Genomic DNA, 13,666 nt, shown 5'->3' with positions numbered 1-13,666 from the left:
AAATCAATCAACAAACAAAACACACACACACACACACACACACACACACACGAGAAGAAGCACTGCTGGGTCGCCTGGAGTAATAGAATAAAATTCCTAGTCTAGTTTCTAGCCCCATTTAACTAGATAGTTTCTCTAGAGGTCTACCATAAAGTGGCAATCCATTGACCAAGTCCTGCTCTTCACTCTTATATCATTAGCCTAAGAAAGGACGTTAAGTTGTCTGAGTTTGGTTACTTACCAGATACCTTTTAATGTCCAAGTTTGCTACCCAATTTTAACTTGAGTTTAAGAAAACTTAAAATAATTTCTGAAGCTAACAGAATTTTAGCATCTGGTGAATTTATTCAGCATAACCACAGGCATTATCTTCATGCTGTCACACACAGACACAAACACAGATACAGCACAATATCCATATTTAGCCCAAGTGCATTCCTTCTGAGGCTCATTTATATGTCTTCATATGCCACAGCCCATCATTTAAATAATGGATATTTTCAATGCCAATTCCTTTGTTGACTTTCTCACTGTAGAAGGGAAAAAAACACATAAACATACTTTTATGCATTTTTATAGTCTTGTGATAAATATAATTCAAAGTATATTGTTATTTTTTAATTATTAAGCCACAAGGAAATAACTTATTGCCATCACAATTACATTGTTGTTTATATTAAACTACATTACTCTGTGGCAGCTTATATTAAAAGTGATTTTAGTGATCTAACTAGTGGGTCTATAGAACCAGAGTAACAATGTCACAAGACTAGGGGAATATCAAAGTGCTACATTCACCCTGAAACAAAATTAATACCACTAATTTGGTCATCAAATGGGTTCTAAAGTTTTTAAATATACTGCCTATGTTTTAGTAATATATCTTTACTAGTTCTCTAAATATTCTACATTTCTTGTACTACCAGGTCAGAATAGAAGATAAATACTGTGTGATGGTGAGATATATCAGTTTTTAAAACTAGCAGTAATGACCAGGCACAGTGGCTCACACCTGTAATCCCAGCACTTTGGGAGGCCAAGGTGGGTGGATCACTTGAGGTCAGGAGTTTGAGACTGACCTGGCCAACATGGTGAAACCCCGTCTCTACTAAAAATACAAAAATTAGCTCAGCATGATGGCGCACGCCTGTAATCCCAACTACTTGGAAGGCTGAGGCACAAGAATCGCTTGAACCCAGGAGGCAGAGGTTGCAGTCAGCCGAGATCGCGCCACTACACTCCAGCCTGGGCAACAGAGTGAGACTCCATCTCAAAAAAATTTTAAAAAGTAAAAATAAAAATAAAATGAAGACAGCAGGAAAACATCTTCCCTCCTCCCCCAGTTTAAATTATATTAAATAAGATTCCTAAAGTACCCCACACACACATAGAAAACAGCTGTGTTGGTACATGGGTTCTTTTCAGTGCTTAAGAAAGACTACAATCCTGAAGACAAAATAGGTTTCACTGGCTTCCTAAGTGTTAGGAAATATCAGAAATGAAGCTTCTGTGCTTGGATATTTGTGTAATGTGGTATACATGACAGCAAATTTCACCTATAATTCTGATGCTTCCTGGGTTGGTTACCCATATATCAAAAGTTAAGGGGGCCTAAAGTAAGACTTACATGTCTTCTGCAGACATCTTCATGACTCCAACACATAGAGCATGCTGTTTTCCTTCTGCCATGATAGCCTGAAAGAACACAGCTAAGAAAACTATTTATCAAAATGCCTTGGGGCCTCCCCATCAAGGGAAGGGTGTCAAATAATGATCACGTTACTAGCTAGTTAAGCCACTTGGAACACCTCTTGTGTCTTCCCCTAGACCATTAACTCCTTGAGAGGAGAGACCTAGCAGAGTCTGTGGGTATACTGTACTCAGTAAATGCTAAATGAATAAATCTAATAACCCCTTTTCTTTCAAGTCAAATGTTAATACTATAACCCATGCCCACAAAACCAGAGTAAGTCACACAAAAAAAGGAGTAAAATTTCTTGCACATAAATACTAAAAGCCATGAAATCAATAAATATTAATTGTTCTGATTAATTATTCTGATCACTGAATGCTGGGGGTTTTTGTTTGTTTTTGAAACGGAGTCTCACTCTGTTGCCCAGGCTGGAGTGCAATGGCGCAGTCTTGGCTCACTGCAACCTCTGCCTCCCAGGTTCCAGCAAATCTCCTGCCTCAGCCTCCCGAGTAGCTAGGACTACACCACACCCGGCTAATTTTTGTATTTTTAGTAGAGACGGGATTTCACTATGTTGGCCAGGCTGGTCTTGAACTCCTGACCTCATGATCCGCCTGCCTTGGCCTCCCGAAGTGGTGGCATTACAGGTGTGAGCCACCATGGCCAGCTGTTTGTTTGGGTTTTTGAGACGAAGTCTTGCTCTGTCACCCTGGCTAGAGTGCAGTGGCATGATCTCGGCTCACTGCAACCTCCGCCTCCTGAGTTCAAGCAATTCTCCTGCCTCAGCCTCCTTAGTAGATGGGATTACAGGTGCACACCACCCCACCCGGCTAATTTTTGTATTTTTAGTAGAGACATGGTTTTGCCATGTTGGCCAGGCTTGTCTCAAACTCCTGACCTCACGTGATCCGCCCGCCTCGGCCTCCCAAAGTGCTGGGATTACAGGCGTGAGCCACCACACCCAGCCTGAATGGTGGTTTTATGTAAAGGATGTTTTAAAATAATAGTTAAATTCCCAGTCTACCTTTAAGAGCCCGATATAACAGTTTCAACCTTTCTAGAAAAACCAGAGTGATCTTGATTAACATTTGAAGTTTCTGGAATGTTAAACACTGCAGTACATATTTTTAAAAGTCAAGATTCAGGGTACACAAGACCTCTCTGTACCATTTTTTTTTTTTTTACAACTTTCTCTAAATCTATAATTGTTTCAAAATAAAAATTATTTTTAAAAGTAAAGACTAGGTACTAAGAAAATTTTCCATTTAAGGTTAACTCCAGAACTAAAAACTTACCAACACTTAGAGGAATCATAAATATTACAAACAACAACAACAAAAAAAAACCCGTCCTCACTTTTCTCCCTTGGTTTTCAATTCATTCAGTGTTCCAAATATGTGAGCATCTATTATGCAAAAAGCATGTCAACATAAACTGTTCCTAGAATATAAACATACAACTTATACTACCCCTTTGCTGTAACTGCCCCAACAGAGAATATCTTTTTTTTTTTTTTTCTTATTCTTATTCTTAAACACACCCCTGCCCAGGCGTGGTGGCTCACACCTGTAATCCCAGCACTTTGGGAGGCCAAGGCGGGTGAATCACCTGACCTCAGGAGTTTGAGACCAGCCTGACCAACATGGTGAAACCCTGTCTCTACTAAAAATACAAAAATGAGCTGGGCATGATAGTGGGTGCCTGTAATCCCAGCTACTCGAGAGGCTATGGCAGGAGAATTGCTTGAACCCAGGAGGCAGAGGTTGCAGTGAGACAAGATCGCGCCACTCCACTCCAGCTTGAGTGACAGAGACTCCGTCTTAAAAAATAAAATAAGATAAACACACTCTAAAAGTAATTTCCCTATTCCCACCAAGTACCATTCCTTTTCTATACCTGAGGCAAATGGCTACTTTGGCTATGATAAAGGAGAAGATGTTCTCTTGTCCAGAATAGTCACAAAAATCTATTTAATCCAGAAAATAGCTGAAACAGCATGGCAGAAATGGAAATAATGCAGAATACTCAGGTATGTCATAAGTTGAATCGATCTTTAAGGACTATCTGGGACTCTGACATTTCTCTTTGAGAAAACGTGCTCTGAGGCCCCCAAACCCAACTTTTCAAATAATTAATTTTCAAAATAAAAGTTGGAGGTTGCCAATATTTCCCACTATTCACTTCCAACACAAAATTTTTGCTTGGGAAGAGATACCTATACCTGGTGACTAAATTCTTTTCCCTTTTGAGAGGTTTTACTCCAATGTATGTCAGTAAGTCAAAATGAACATTACAGTGGCAAGCTGATATCCAAAAAGCTGATCCAATTATATCATCTATATCCTTTCCCCTAGTAAGCAAGAATTCCCTATTGTGTCCTAAGTCTGATAACAGTAGGCCCTGACTGGGCTGAAATGCAGCTGAGACTCTTTTGTAACTTATTCTCATTTAACTTCTAAGAAACGACCTAAGATGAGATAATTTAGTAGCAACAAATAAAATTACTCTATACAACTTCAAATGTAACCAGAAAGGCATGAGATAAGAGTAACAGTAACCTTCAAAAAGTACATCTAATGTTCTCTTGAATGATACACCTTTCGCAGTAATGATAAGAGCACAATGAATACATTTTTCAGCAGTTTTAGCCTGGGAAGGATACAACAATGGTATCTACTGCAGCAGGGTAAAGCTTAGCTCCAGGAGAAGTTAAGCCTGGACACATGATATTTGCTCCACTGAGTACAAATTTGATGGCTCCTTTATCAACCTGCTGGTGTGGCAGGATAAAAGGATCTATAAGAAAAGAAATACAATATATTAATAATAACACTAATGACTCAACAGAAAAAGGCAAAGGATCTGAACAAATATATCCCCAAATTATAGTAATCTAACAGATACAAAAGAAAACTCTGAAACACTATCATTTGTTTACCAAATTGGTAATCTTTTTTGTTTTTTTCTTTTTTTTTTTTTTTTTTTTGAGGCAGGGTCTTGCTCTGCCATCCAAGCTGGAATGCATTGGAGCAATCATATATCACAATAACCTTGAACTCTTGAGCTCATGCAATCTTCCCACCTCAGCCTCTCAAGTATTCTCCAAAAACCATAGTTTCAAAACTTATACTACCCCTTCCTCCAAAAACTATGGTTTTTGGAGACTATTTAATATGCTGTGGGAAATTTTTGTGATATAATGTTAAGTGAAAAATGCAAAGTAAAAAAACTATTAAAAAGATCAGTGGTTACCTGGGGTTGGGGAAGTAGGGGGAGGAAGGATGAATAGGTGGAGCACAAAGAATGTTAGGGCAGTAAAACTATTCTGTATGATACTTAACAGTAGATACTTGACATTACGTATTTGGGAAAGCCCATAAAAGCGTAGAATACAAAGAGTAAACCCTAATGTAAACTAAGGACTTGCGTTAATAATAATGTATCAATACTGGTTCATCAATTGTTACAAATGTATCATTCCAACACAAGATGTTATTCATAGGGGAATCTGAACTGGGGAGAAGGAACTCTGTTCTTTACACACTCTATAAAGGTATCAAATATCACATGTACCCCTAAAATATGTACAACTATTATAAATATATATAGGTGGGGGGGGGATACAGGCACCACAACAGCAGACAATGTACAGCTATTGTATATCAATTTTAAAAAACTATGTAACAGAGAGCCCAATTTAAAAAAAAATACGCATTTACACACATCACAGGAAATAACTGGATGGAAGAACATTTAGTCAATGCTTTCTCATATATTGACTTTTCTCTATTAGGCTAATAGATACAAATATAAAAAATGAAAATGCTCACAATGCTTATCACAGTTTCTAAATACATATTTGTGTAATTATCTAATTGCTGTTTATTCTCCAAACTAGACTATTAGTTTCTTAAGGACAGAGACAATGTCTTTGCTTCCCATTGTATTCTCAGCACCTAGCTGAGTGCCTAGCACATAGTAAGTTCAATAAAGATTTGTGTTTGTTTGGTTTTTTTCCTTTTTTTTGAGACGAAGTCTCGCTCTTGTCCCCCAGGCTAGAGTGCAATGGCGTGATCTCGGCTCACTGCAACCTCCGCCTCCTACAAGCGATTTTCCTGCCTCAGCCTCTCGAGTGGCTGGGATTACAGGTACCTGCCACCAAGCCAGGCTAATTTTTGTATTTTTAGTAGAGACGGGTTTCACCATGTTGGCCAGGCTGGTCTCGAACTCCTGACCTCAGGTGATCCGCCTGCCTTGGCCTCCCAAAGTGCTGGGATTACAGGCATGAGCCACCGTGCCTGGCAATAAATATTTGTTGAATGAATGAATAAATGATCTTTCTTGGGCTTTCTGGAATGCATGAGAGAATTTGCATTTTTCAGATTTACCACAAGATGGGCATTCTTTTTAGTTTTTCATTCATTATTACCTAGTACTAATAAATAATGAGTTAATTATCAGAAGTCACTTTAAACTTTTTGTGTCTTTCAGTATCCCCAAATGCATATTTGTTTTTCTCCCCCAGCAGTATCTCATCTGATTAAATGCATATTTCTTACAAGACTTTACATTTGAATATTGCAATAAGAGTAAAATTTCAAAAAATAAAAATAAAAAACCTTACATTTGTGAAGTAATCTTAGGGTTGGATAAAAAGGCCCTTCTCTTTGTCTAAAAAAGAGTAATTCTCCATTTACTGTAAGAATTTCTATATGTTCATGGCTGTAAGACAAATGTCACAAAGTACCAAGTTAAATATTTTCTTTCAAAAATTCACAACATAAAACACGCATATACAGTGATAAAGTAAACTTTTTTAAAAAGTCAGTAAAAATCCTGGCCAGAAAAATATTGTTACATTGTTTTTCCTATCATACAAGTCCAGTAGAGAAAAAAAGAAAAATATTACCTGCTACAACCAATTTTATTTCACATTTTATTAATTCTATTGTTAGATTCAATAAAACAATTCTCTAAAGAACAAACTGAAATAAATTAAATCCAACTCTGAACTAAAACATTTAACTCTTTACTAAAACAATCAATACACAAAGCCACATTTTTTCAGGGAGATAGATAATCTTTGAAAATGCAAATATTGGAGTTTTAGAGTTATTCTGTGTCTACCCCATTATTAATCTATCAATAGTTAATCTGAAAATAATTCCATTTAGTATGAGTGCAATCTAATCATTAAATATTCAGCTACACCAAGCTTTACACAGACAAAAACAAAGACTTACCATCGGACTATTTTGACAGGATCTTTCTTAGGCATGATTTGATTAAGCCATGGTTCAATACCTGGAAATTGCTCTATCAATTGATTCTTAATACCCTTAATAACAGAAGTTTTCAACTGGATGCAGTTGGACACATTTTCTTTTTCATCAAATCTGCCAAGTAATTTTTGCAAGAAAAGAAACAGGCATTTCTAAGTAGAGGTATCAGAATACCTAAAGGTATTGTTCTAATTAGTCATTTATTCCCAACCAAGTAGATACTTAAAATAATTATGAAATAATTTTTTTTAAATACCACTTCCCTTTTACTCTGTCCAGCACAAAACCAATGTCTTAATACAATATTGAAATAAACTGTCAGGTATACAGCAATTAGCTGGGGTTGGGGGAAGGAATATGAGACATACTTTGCACCATAATCTGTAATTAGCTACACAGATGCCTTTCCTGGAAAATCTTATTCAATTCTACCCAGGAAGAAACACAGGTTCCCACCAATAAGGAAACCTGTGATCAAAAAACAAAACCCTCAATTGTTGAGATACAAAAGACCAACCCAAGTATAACATAGAAAATTGGTCCCTGCTAGGCTATGTAATCTGCTGAGATTTTTTTTAAGTGATGACAATAATGATTTCTAAGATCCCTATTTCATTTTTGCTCAAAATTTCATGCACAAAACCCACCTTCCTTTGCCCATGCTCCCCCTTTGCTTTTTGCGTCTACCAAATCTGGAAGGCAAACCCACTAGTAGGTTCCCAAGGAATTTTTGTCTTCCTTATACTGAATAGCCTATGGGGCAATCACGTTATTTTCAAGGCAAGGTTAATCTGGCAGCTAGGCAATAGGCATGACAGGCCGCTTGCTTCCTGTCACCCAGACTCCTTCACTCCCATGACCCAGGAAGTCAAGCCTTCCTTTATTCAGTTCATAACTAATAAACATATGGCAGTGAGCGCAGGGCTCCCCTCTCAGCTACAGAGGATATGCCCCTAAATCACAGTGCACGGATGTGATTGGTAGAACCCTAGGAATGGAGACAGAATTGGGGGAGGGGGCAAAAGAGAAAGAGGGGTAAGGAGAAAAAACAATGGGAGTGGAGGGACTGAAACCCGATTGAGGGCTACGGATGGAAAGCTTAAAGAAGTGTTCAAGTTGGGAGTGAGAGCATAGTACTATAGAAAACCTTAGGGAGTCAGGATGGCAGGGGCGGGGGAGAGAGAAAGAGGATCTTAGCTCTCGCCCTCTTCCCCACCCCCACCCCACCGCCTTTGTGAGCAGCCGATGGAGGCCACAGCATGTCCTTACTTCTTGAACATGATCCAAGGTGAAGGGGGCGACGATAGGGAAGGGCCCGGAATGGGAAAGAAATTGAATTTGCAAGGGTCCGGCAGATCCCCTCACACGAGGAAGGCCGGCACTGACAGTCGGAGCTGTAGTCGTTATCCGGAAAACGAGAGCCAGCCGCGCTTTACGGCTCTCAGTCAAATCTGACTACTTCCGCTCCTCTGGACTCCACGTAGGCGCTTTTGCCGGCTCCTTTTAGGCAACCGGTTCCTCTGCAGTTGGAGGTAGCTGCAAGGGCGGGACTTGACAGGGAAGAAGTGATAGAGCAATTGCAGGAAAAGAAGAATGGAGGGGGCGGGGAATCAATCAAAGTAGCATTTATGGCACTTGCGTCAGTTACGGGTTCCTCAAAGGGTCAAGATTCTTCCGTGCTTCGTTGCTACCTACCGTCAAACCAAACGATTTTTTTAGGGGAAATGGCTTTTGTCCTGTCTGAGGCAACCGAATGGATTGGTGCTTACCTACCAGCATGAATCCAGGCAACCCTCATGGCTTCATGTGAAAGTGCTGGTAGGATTGCCAGGTTTAGCAAATGAAAATACAGGATGCCTATTTAAATGTGAATTTCAGGTAAACAATGAATATTTGTTTTAGTGTAAGTACACCTCATTAATATTTTGGACATACTTGCACTAAAAATATACAGCCCTTGGTTAGCTGAATTTCATTGAGCATCCTGTTTTTTTATCTTATAACCTTATTCACTGGCAACCGTACGATGCACCCATAGTTTTTTGCCGGTTTTTATTGAGACAGGTCCTCACTCTGTTGCCCAGGCTTGAATGTGGTGGTGCTATAATGGCTCACTGCAGCCTCTACCTCCTTGGCTCAAGGGATCCTCCCACTTCAGCCTCCCAAGTAGCAGGGACTACAGGCACACACCACCAGGCCCGGTTAATTTTCTTATTTTTATTTTTATTTTTATTTTTTTGTAGAGATGGGGTCTATGTTGCCCAGGCTGGTTGCAAACTCCTGGGCTCAAGCAGTCTTCCCGCCTTGGCATCCCAAAGTGCTGGGGTTACAGGCTTGAATGACTGTGCTCCAGTAGAATAATTCCCATAGAATTATTACAGAAGGTAATCTGATTTAAGAGATAATAGCTAAAGATACATGTTTTACTTCAGTATTTTTTTAAAAAAGAAAGCTGATGGAGAAACAAAATTATGCCAATCAAGAGTTTCACTTTGTTTTTTGTTTTAGAGACAGCATCTCACTCTGTCACCTAGGCTGGAGTGCCATGGCATGATCATGGTTCATTGGAGCTGCAACTTCCCAGGCTCAAGTGACCCTCCCACTTCAGCCTCCCGAGTAGTTGGTACTACAGGCATGCACCACCACACCTGGCCAATTTTAATTTTTTGTAGAGACAGGCAGGGTCTCACTAAGTTGCCCAGACTGATCTTGAACTCCTGGCCTCAAGCAATTCCCTGAACTCAGCCTCCCAAAGTGTTGGGATTACAGCCATGAGCCACTGTGCCTAGCCTAATCAAGGGTTTTGATCAGCCAAGAAATAATGGAAAAATTTTAAAACCTGAAAAGGCCCTACTCGGGAGGTGGGGTGGGTAGGCACTGACATCCAAAACAAATACACCAGTCTTCCCAGGGAGTAAATACTCTAGTCCATATTGAGGAGACGGGCCATTAGAGCAATTATAACACAAACAGTACTATGCATTTAAATGATCCAACTAACTCACTTTGTCTTGATTCTATGGTACAAACAATATTCTGATTATAATTTGGCTTCCCATGAAGATCTGCCCACAGGGAAAGAATTAGCTATGTTCCAATCAAATCTGCATGAACAATTATGTTTGCATTTGTAAATTAATAAATTAGCATTCTGGTTTATACAACACTCTCTTGTGAACATCCTTAGTGAGAATCCACATTCCCAGCATCCATCAACTCTGCAACATTTAGAATACTGACATTATGAACATGTGAAACTGATGTCCAGACCCCAAGCTGTGGTTAGTGCCACACTGGCAGGATTCTTTTTTATTTTTTAATCTTTATGGGTACATAGTAGGTGTATAAATTTATGGGGTACATGAGATGTACAGGCATGCAATGTGAAATAAGCACATCATAGAGAATGGGGTGTCCATCCCCTCAAGTATTTATCCTTTGAGTTACAAACAATTCAGTTATGCTCTTTAACTTATTTTAAAATATAGAATTAGGTTATTATTGACTATAGTCACAGTACTAGTTCATTCTCACACTGCTAGAATACCCAAGACTGCATAATTCATAAAGGAAAGAGGTTTAATTGACTCACAGTTCTGCATGGCTAGAGAGGGCTCAGAAAATTTACAATCATGGCAGAAGGGGAAGCAAACACATCCTTCTTCACAAGATGGCAGGAGAAAGAAGTGTGTGGAGCAAAGGGGGAAGAACCCCTTATAAAACGATTAGATCTCATGAGCACTCACTCACTATCACAAGAACAGCATGCAGAAAACCACCCCCATGATCCAGTCACCTCCTACTAGGTCTCTCCCCAGACACGTGGGGATTATGTGGATTACAATTCAAGATGAGATTTGGGAAATCCAAACCATGTAAGTCACCCTATTTTGCTATCAAATAGAAGATCTTAGTCATTCTTTCTATTTTTTATACCTATTAGCCAACCCCACCTCCACTACCGAACCCCCCATTACCCTTCCCAGCATCTGGTAACCATCCTTCTATTCTCTGTGTCCATGAGTTCAATTGATTTGATTTTTAGATTCCACAAATAAGTGAGAACATGTGATGTTAGTGTTTCAGGGCCTGAGTTATTTCACTTAACATAGTGATCTCCAGTTCCATCCATGTTATTGCAAATGACAGGATCTCAATTTTTTATGGCTGAATAGTACTCCCATTGTGTATCTGTATCACATTTTCTTTATCCAAACATCTGTTGATGGACACTTAGGTTACTTCCAAATCTTAGCTGTTGTAAACACTGCTGCAAGAAACATAGGAGTGCAGCTATTTCTCTGATACACTCATTTCCTTTCTTTTTGGGTGGATACCCAGCAGTAGGATTGCTGGATCATATGGTAGCTCAATGTTTAGTTTTCTGAGGAACCTCCAAACTGTGCTCCATAGTGGTCGTACTAATTTACGTTCTCGCCAACAGTGTACAAGTGTTCCCTTCTGTCCACATCTCACCAGCATTTGTTATTGCCTGTCTTTGGATATGAGCCATTTTAAGTGGGGTGAGATGATATCTCATAGTTTTGATTTGCATTTCTCTGATGACCAATGATGCTGAGCAACTTTTCTTTTGCCTGTTTGCCATTTGTGTGTCATCTTTTGAGAAATGGCTATTCAAATAGCTTGCCAATATCTTGATTGTATTATTAGATTTTTTTCCTATAGAGTTGTTTGAGCTCCTTCTATATTCTGGTTATTAATCCCTGGTCAGAGGGGTAGTTTGCAACTTTGGTGATTGTATCCTTTGCTGTGCAAAAGCTCTTTAACTTTATGCAATCCAGTTTGCCCATGTTTGCTTTGGTTGTCTGTACTTGTTGGGTATTGCTCAAGAAGTCATTGCCCAGACCAATGTTGTGGAGATTTTCCCCAATGTTTTCTTGAAGTAGTTTCATGGCTTGAGGTCTTAGATTTAAGTCTTTAATCCATTTTGAATTGACATTTTTATATGTCAAGAGAGAGTCTCACTCTGTTGCCCAGGCTGGAGTGCAGTGGCGCTATCTAAGCTCACTACACCCTCCACTTCCTGGGTTCAAGCAATTCTCCTGCCTCAGCCTCCTGAGTAGCTAGGATTACAGGCGTGTGCCACCACGCCCAGCTAATTTTTTTTTGTATTTTTAATAGAGATGGTGTTTCACCATGTTGGCCAGGCTGGTCTCAAACTCCTGACCTCGTGATCTGCCCACCTCTGCCTCCCAGTGTGCTCAGATTATAGGCGTGAGCCACCGCGCCCGGCCAGTGTATTTTATTTTTCATTATAGAGACCTTTCACTTCTTATAGTTCAGTTAATTCCTAGGTATGTAATTTTACATGTGGCTATTGTAAATAAGATTATTTTTTAAATTTCTTTCAGATTGTTCACTGTTGGCATATAGAAATGCTACTAATTTTTGTATTTTGATTGTGTATCCTACAATTCTAATGAATTTATCAGTTCTAATAGTTTTCTCATGGAGTCTAGTTTACTCTAAATATAAGATCATATCATCGGCAAACAAGGATAATTTGACTTCTTCTTTTCCAAATTGGATACCCTTTGTATGTCTCTCTTGTCTGACTGCTCTCGTTAGGACTTTCAGAATAACAGTGATGACAGTGGACATCCCTGTCATGTTCTGGATCACAGGAAAGGCTTTAAGTTTTTCCCCTTTCAGTATAATACTAGATGCAGGTCTATTGTATATGACTTTTATTATGTCAAGGGTATGTTTTTTCTATCCCTGGATATTGAGGGTTTCTATCATGAGGAAATGTTGAATTTCATCAAATGCTTTCTCAGCATCAGCTGAAATGAAAGGTTTTTATTTCAAACTGAAACTGAAGGATTTTATCTTTCACTCTGTTGACAGGCTGTATCACATTGATTGGTTTATGTATGTTGAGCCATCCTTGAATCCCAGGGATAAATCCCAGTTGGTCATGATGAATGATCTTTCTAATGTATTGTTGAATTTAGTTTGCTAGTATTTTGTTGAGGATTTTTTTTTTTTTCTTTGAGACGGAGTCTCGCTCTGTCACCCCGGCTGGAGTGCAGTGGGGTGATCTCGGCTTACTGCAAGCTCTGCCTCCCAGGTTCAGGCCATTCTCCTGCCTCAGCCTCCCAAGTAGCTGGGACTACAGGTGTGTGCCACCATGCCCAGCTAATTTTTTTGTGTGTTTAGTAGAGATGGGGTTTCACCGTGTTAGCCAGGATGGTCTCGATCTCCTGACCTCGTGATCCGCCCGCCTCGACCTCCCAAAGTGCTGGGATTAGAGGTGTGAGTCACTGCGCCCGGCTGAGGATTTTTGCATCAATGGTCATCAGAGATATTAGCCTGAGACTGAGGCTTGTTCTGTTGCCCAGGCTGAAGTGCAGTGACGCGATCTCAGCTCACTGCAACCTCCGCCTCCCAGGTTCTAGTGATTCTCCTGCCTCAGCCTCCCGAGTAGCTGGGATTACAGGCATGTGTCACCACGCCCAGCTTATTTTTGTATTTTTAGTAGAGACAGGGTTTCCCTATGTTGGCCAGTCTGGTCTCAAACTCCTGACCTCAGGTGATTCGCCTGCCTCAGCCTCCCAAAATGCTGGGATTACAGGCGTGAGCCACTGCGCCTGGCCAAATCTTTTTTTTTCTCTTTTTTTATTTTGAGAAAGAGTCTTGCTCTGTTGCCCAGGCTGGAGTGCAGTGGTGC

The 13,666-nt window shown here is 39.8% G+C and overlaps 1 protein-coding gene across 4 annotated transcripts; it reads right to left on the bottom strand.

The window, feature by feature from the left end:
- Positions 1-322: 322 nt before the first annotated feature.
- On the bottom strand, positions 323-8,653 carry MCTS1 (malignant T cell amplified sequence 1). 4 transcript variants are annotated; one of them, XM_011977195.1, is made up of 7 exons: positions 8,245-8,653; positions 6,937-7,089; positions 6,318-6,415; positions 4,359-4,489; positions 2,989-2,993; positions 1,628-1,695; positions 376-530 (listed from the first exon to the last, which is right to left on the bottom strand). In XM_011977195.1, the coding sequence occupies exons 1-6, from the start codon at positions 8,253-8,255 to the stop codon at positions 1,647-1,649; spliced, it is 447 nt and encodes a 148-aa protein (XP_011832585.1). In that variant the 5' UTR covers positions 8,256-8,653; the 3' UTR covers positions 376-530; positions 1,628-1,646. The 4 variants fall into 4 exon arrangements, with proteins under 4 accessions (XP_011832584.1, XP_011832583.1, XP_011832585.1 ...); XM_011977196.1 differs by lacking the exon at positions 2,989-2,993 and adding an exon at positions 3,537-3,541 and having other exon boundaries at positions 410-530; XM_011977194.1 differs by lacking the exon at positions 2,989-2,993 and having other exon boundaries at positions 323-530; positions 4,356-4,489.
- Between the last annotated feature and the right edge of the window lie 5,013 nt (positions 8,654-13,666).

This window comes from Mandrillus leucophaeus, unplaced genomic scaffold, assembly GCF_000951045.1.
Source record: "Mandrillus leucophaeus isolate KB7577 unplaced genomic scaffold, Mleu.le_1.0 Scaffold174, whole genome shotgun sequence".
In the NCBI taxonomy this organism is placed as follows: domain Eukaryota; kingdom Metazoa; phylum Chordata; class Mammalia; order Primates; family Cercopithecidae; genus Mandrillus; species Mandrillus leucophaeus.
The sequence above is the reverse complement of the archived record's forward strand: the minus strand, read 5'-3'. Positions and strand labels throughout refer to the sequence as shown.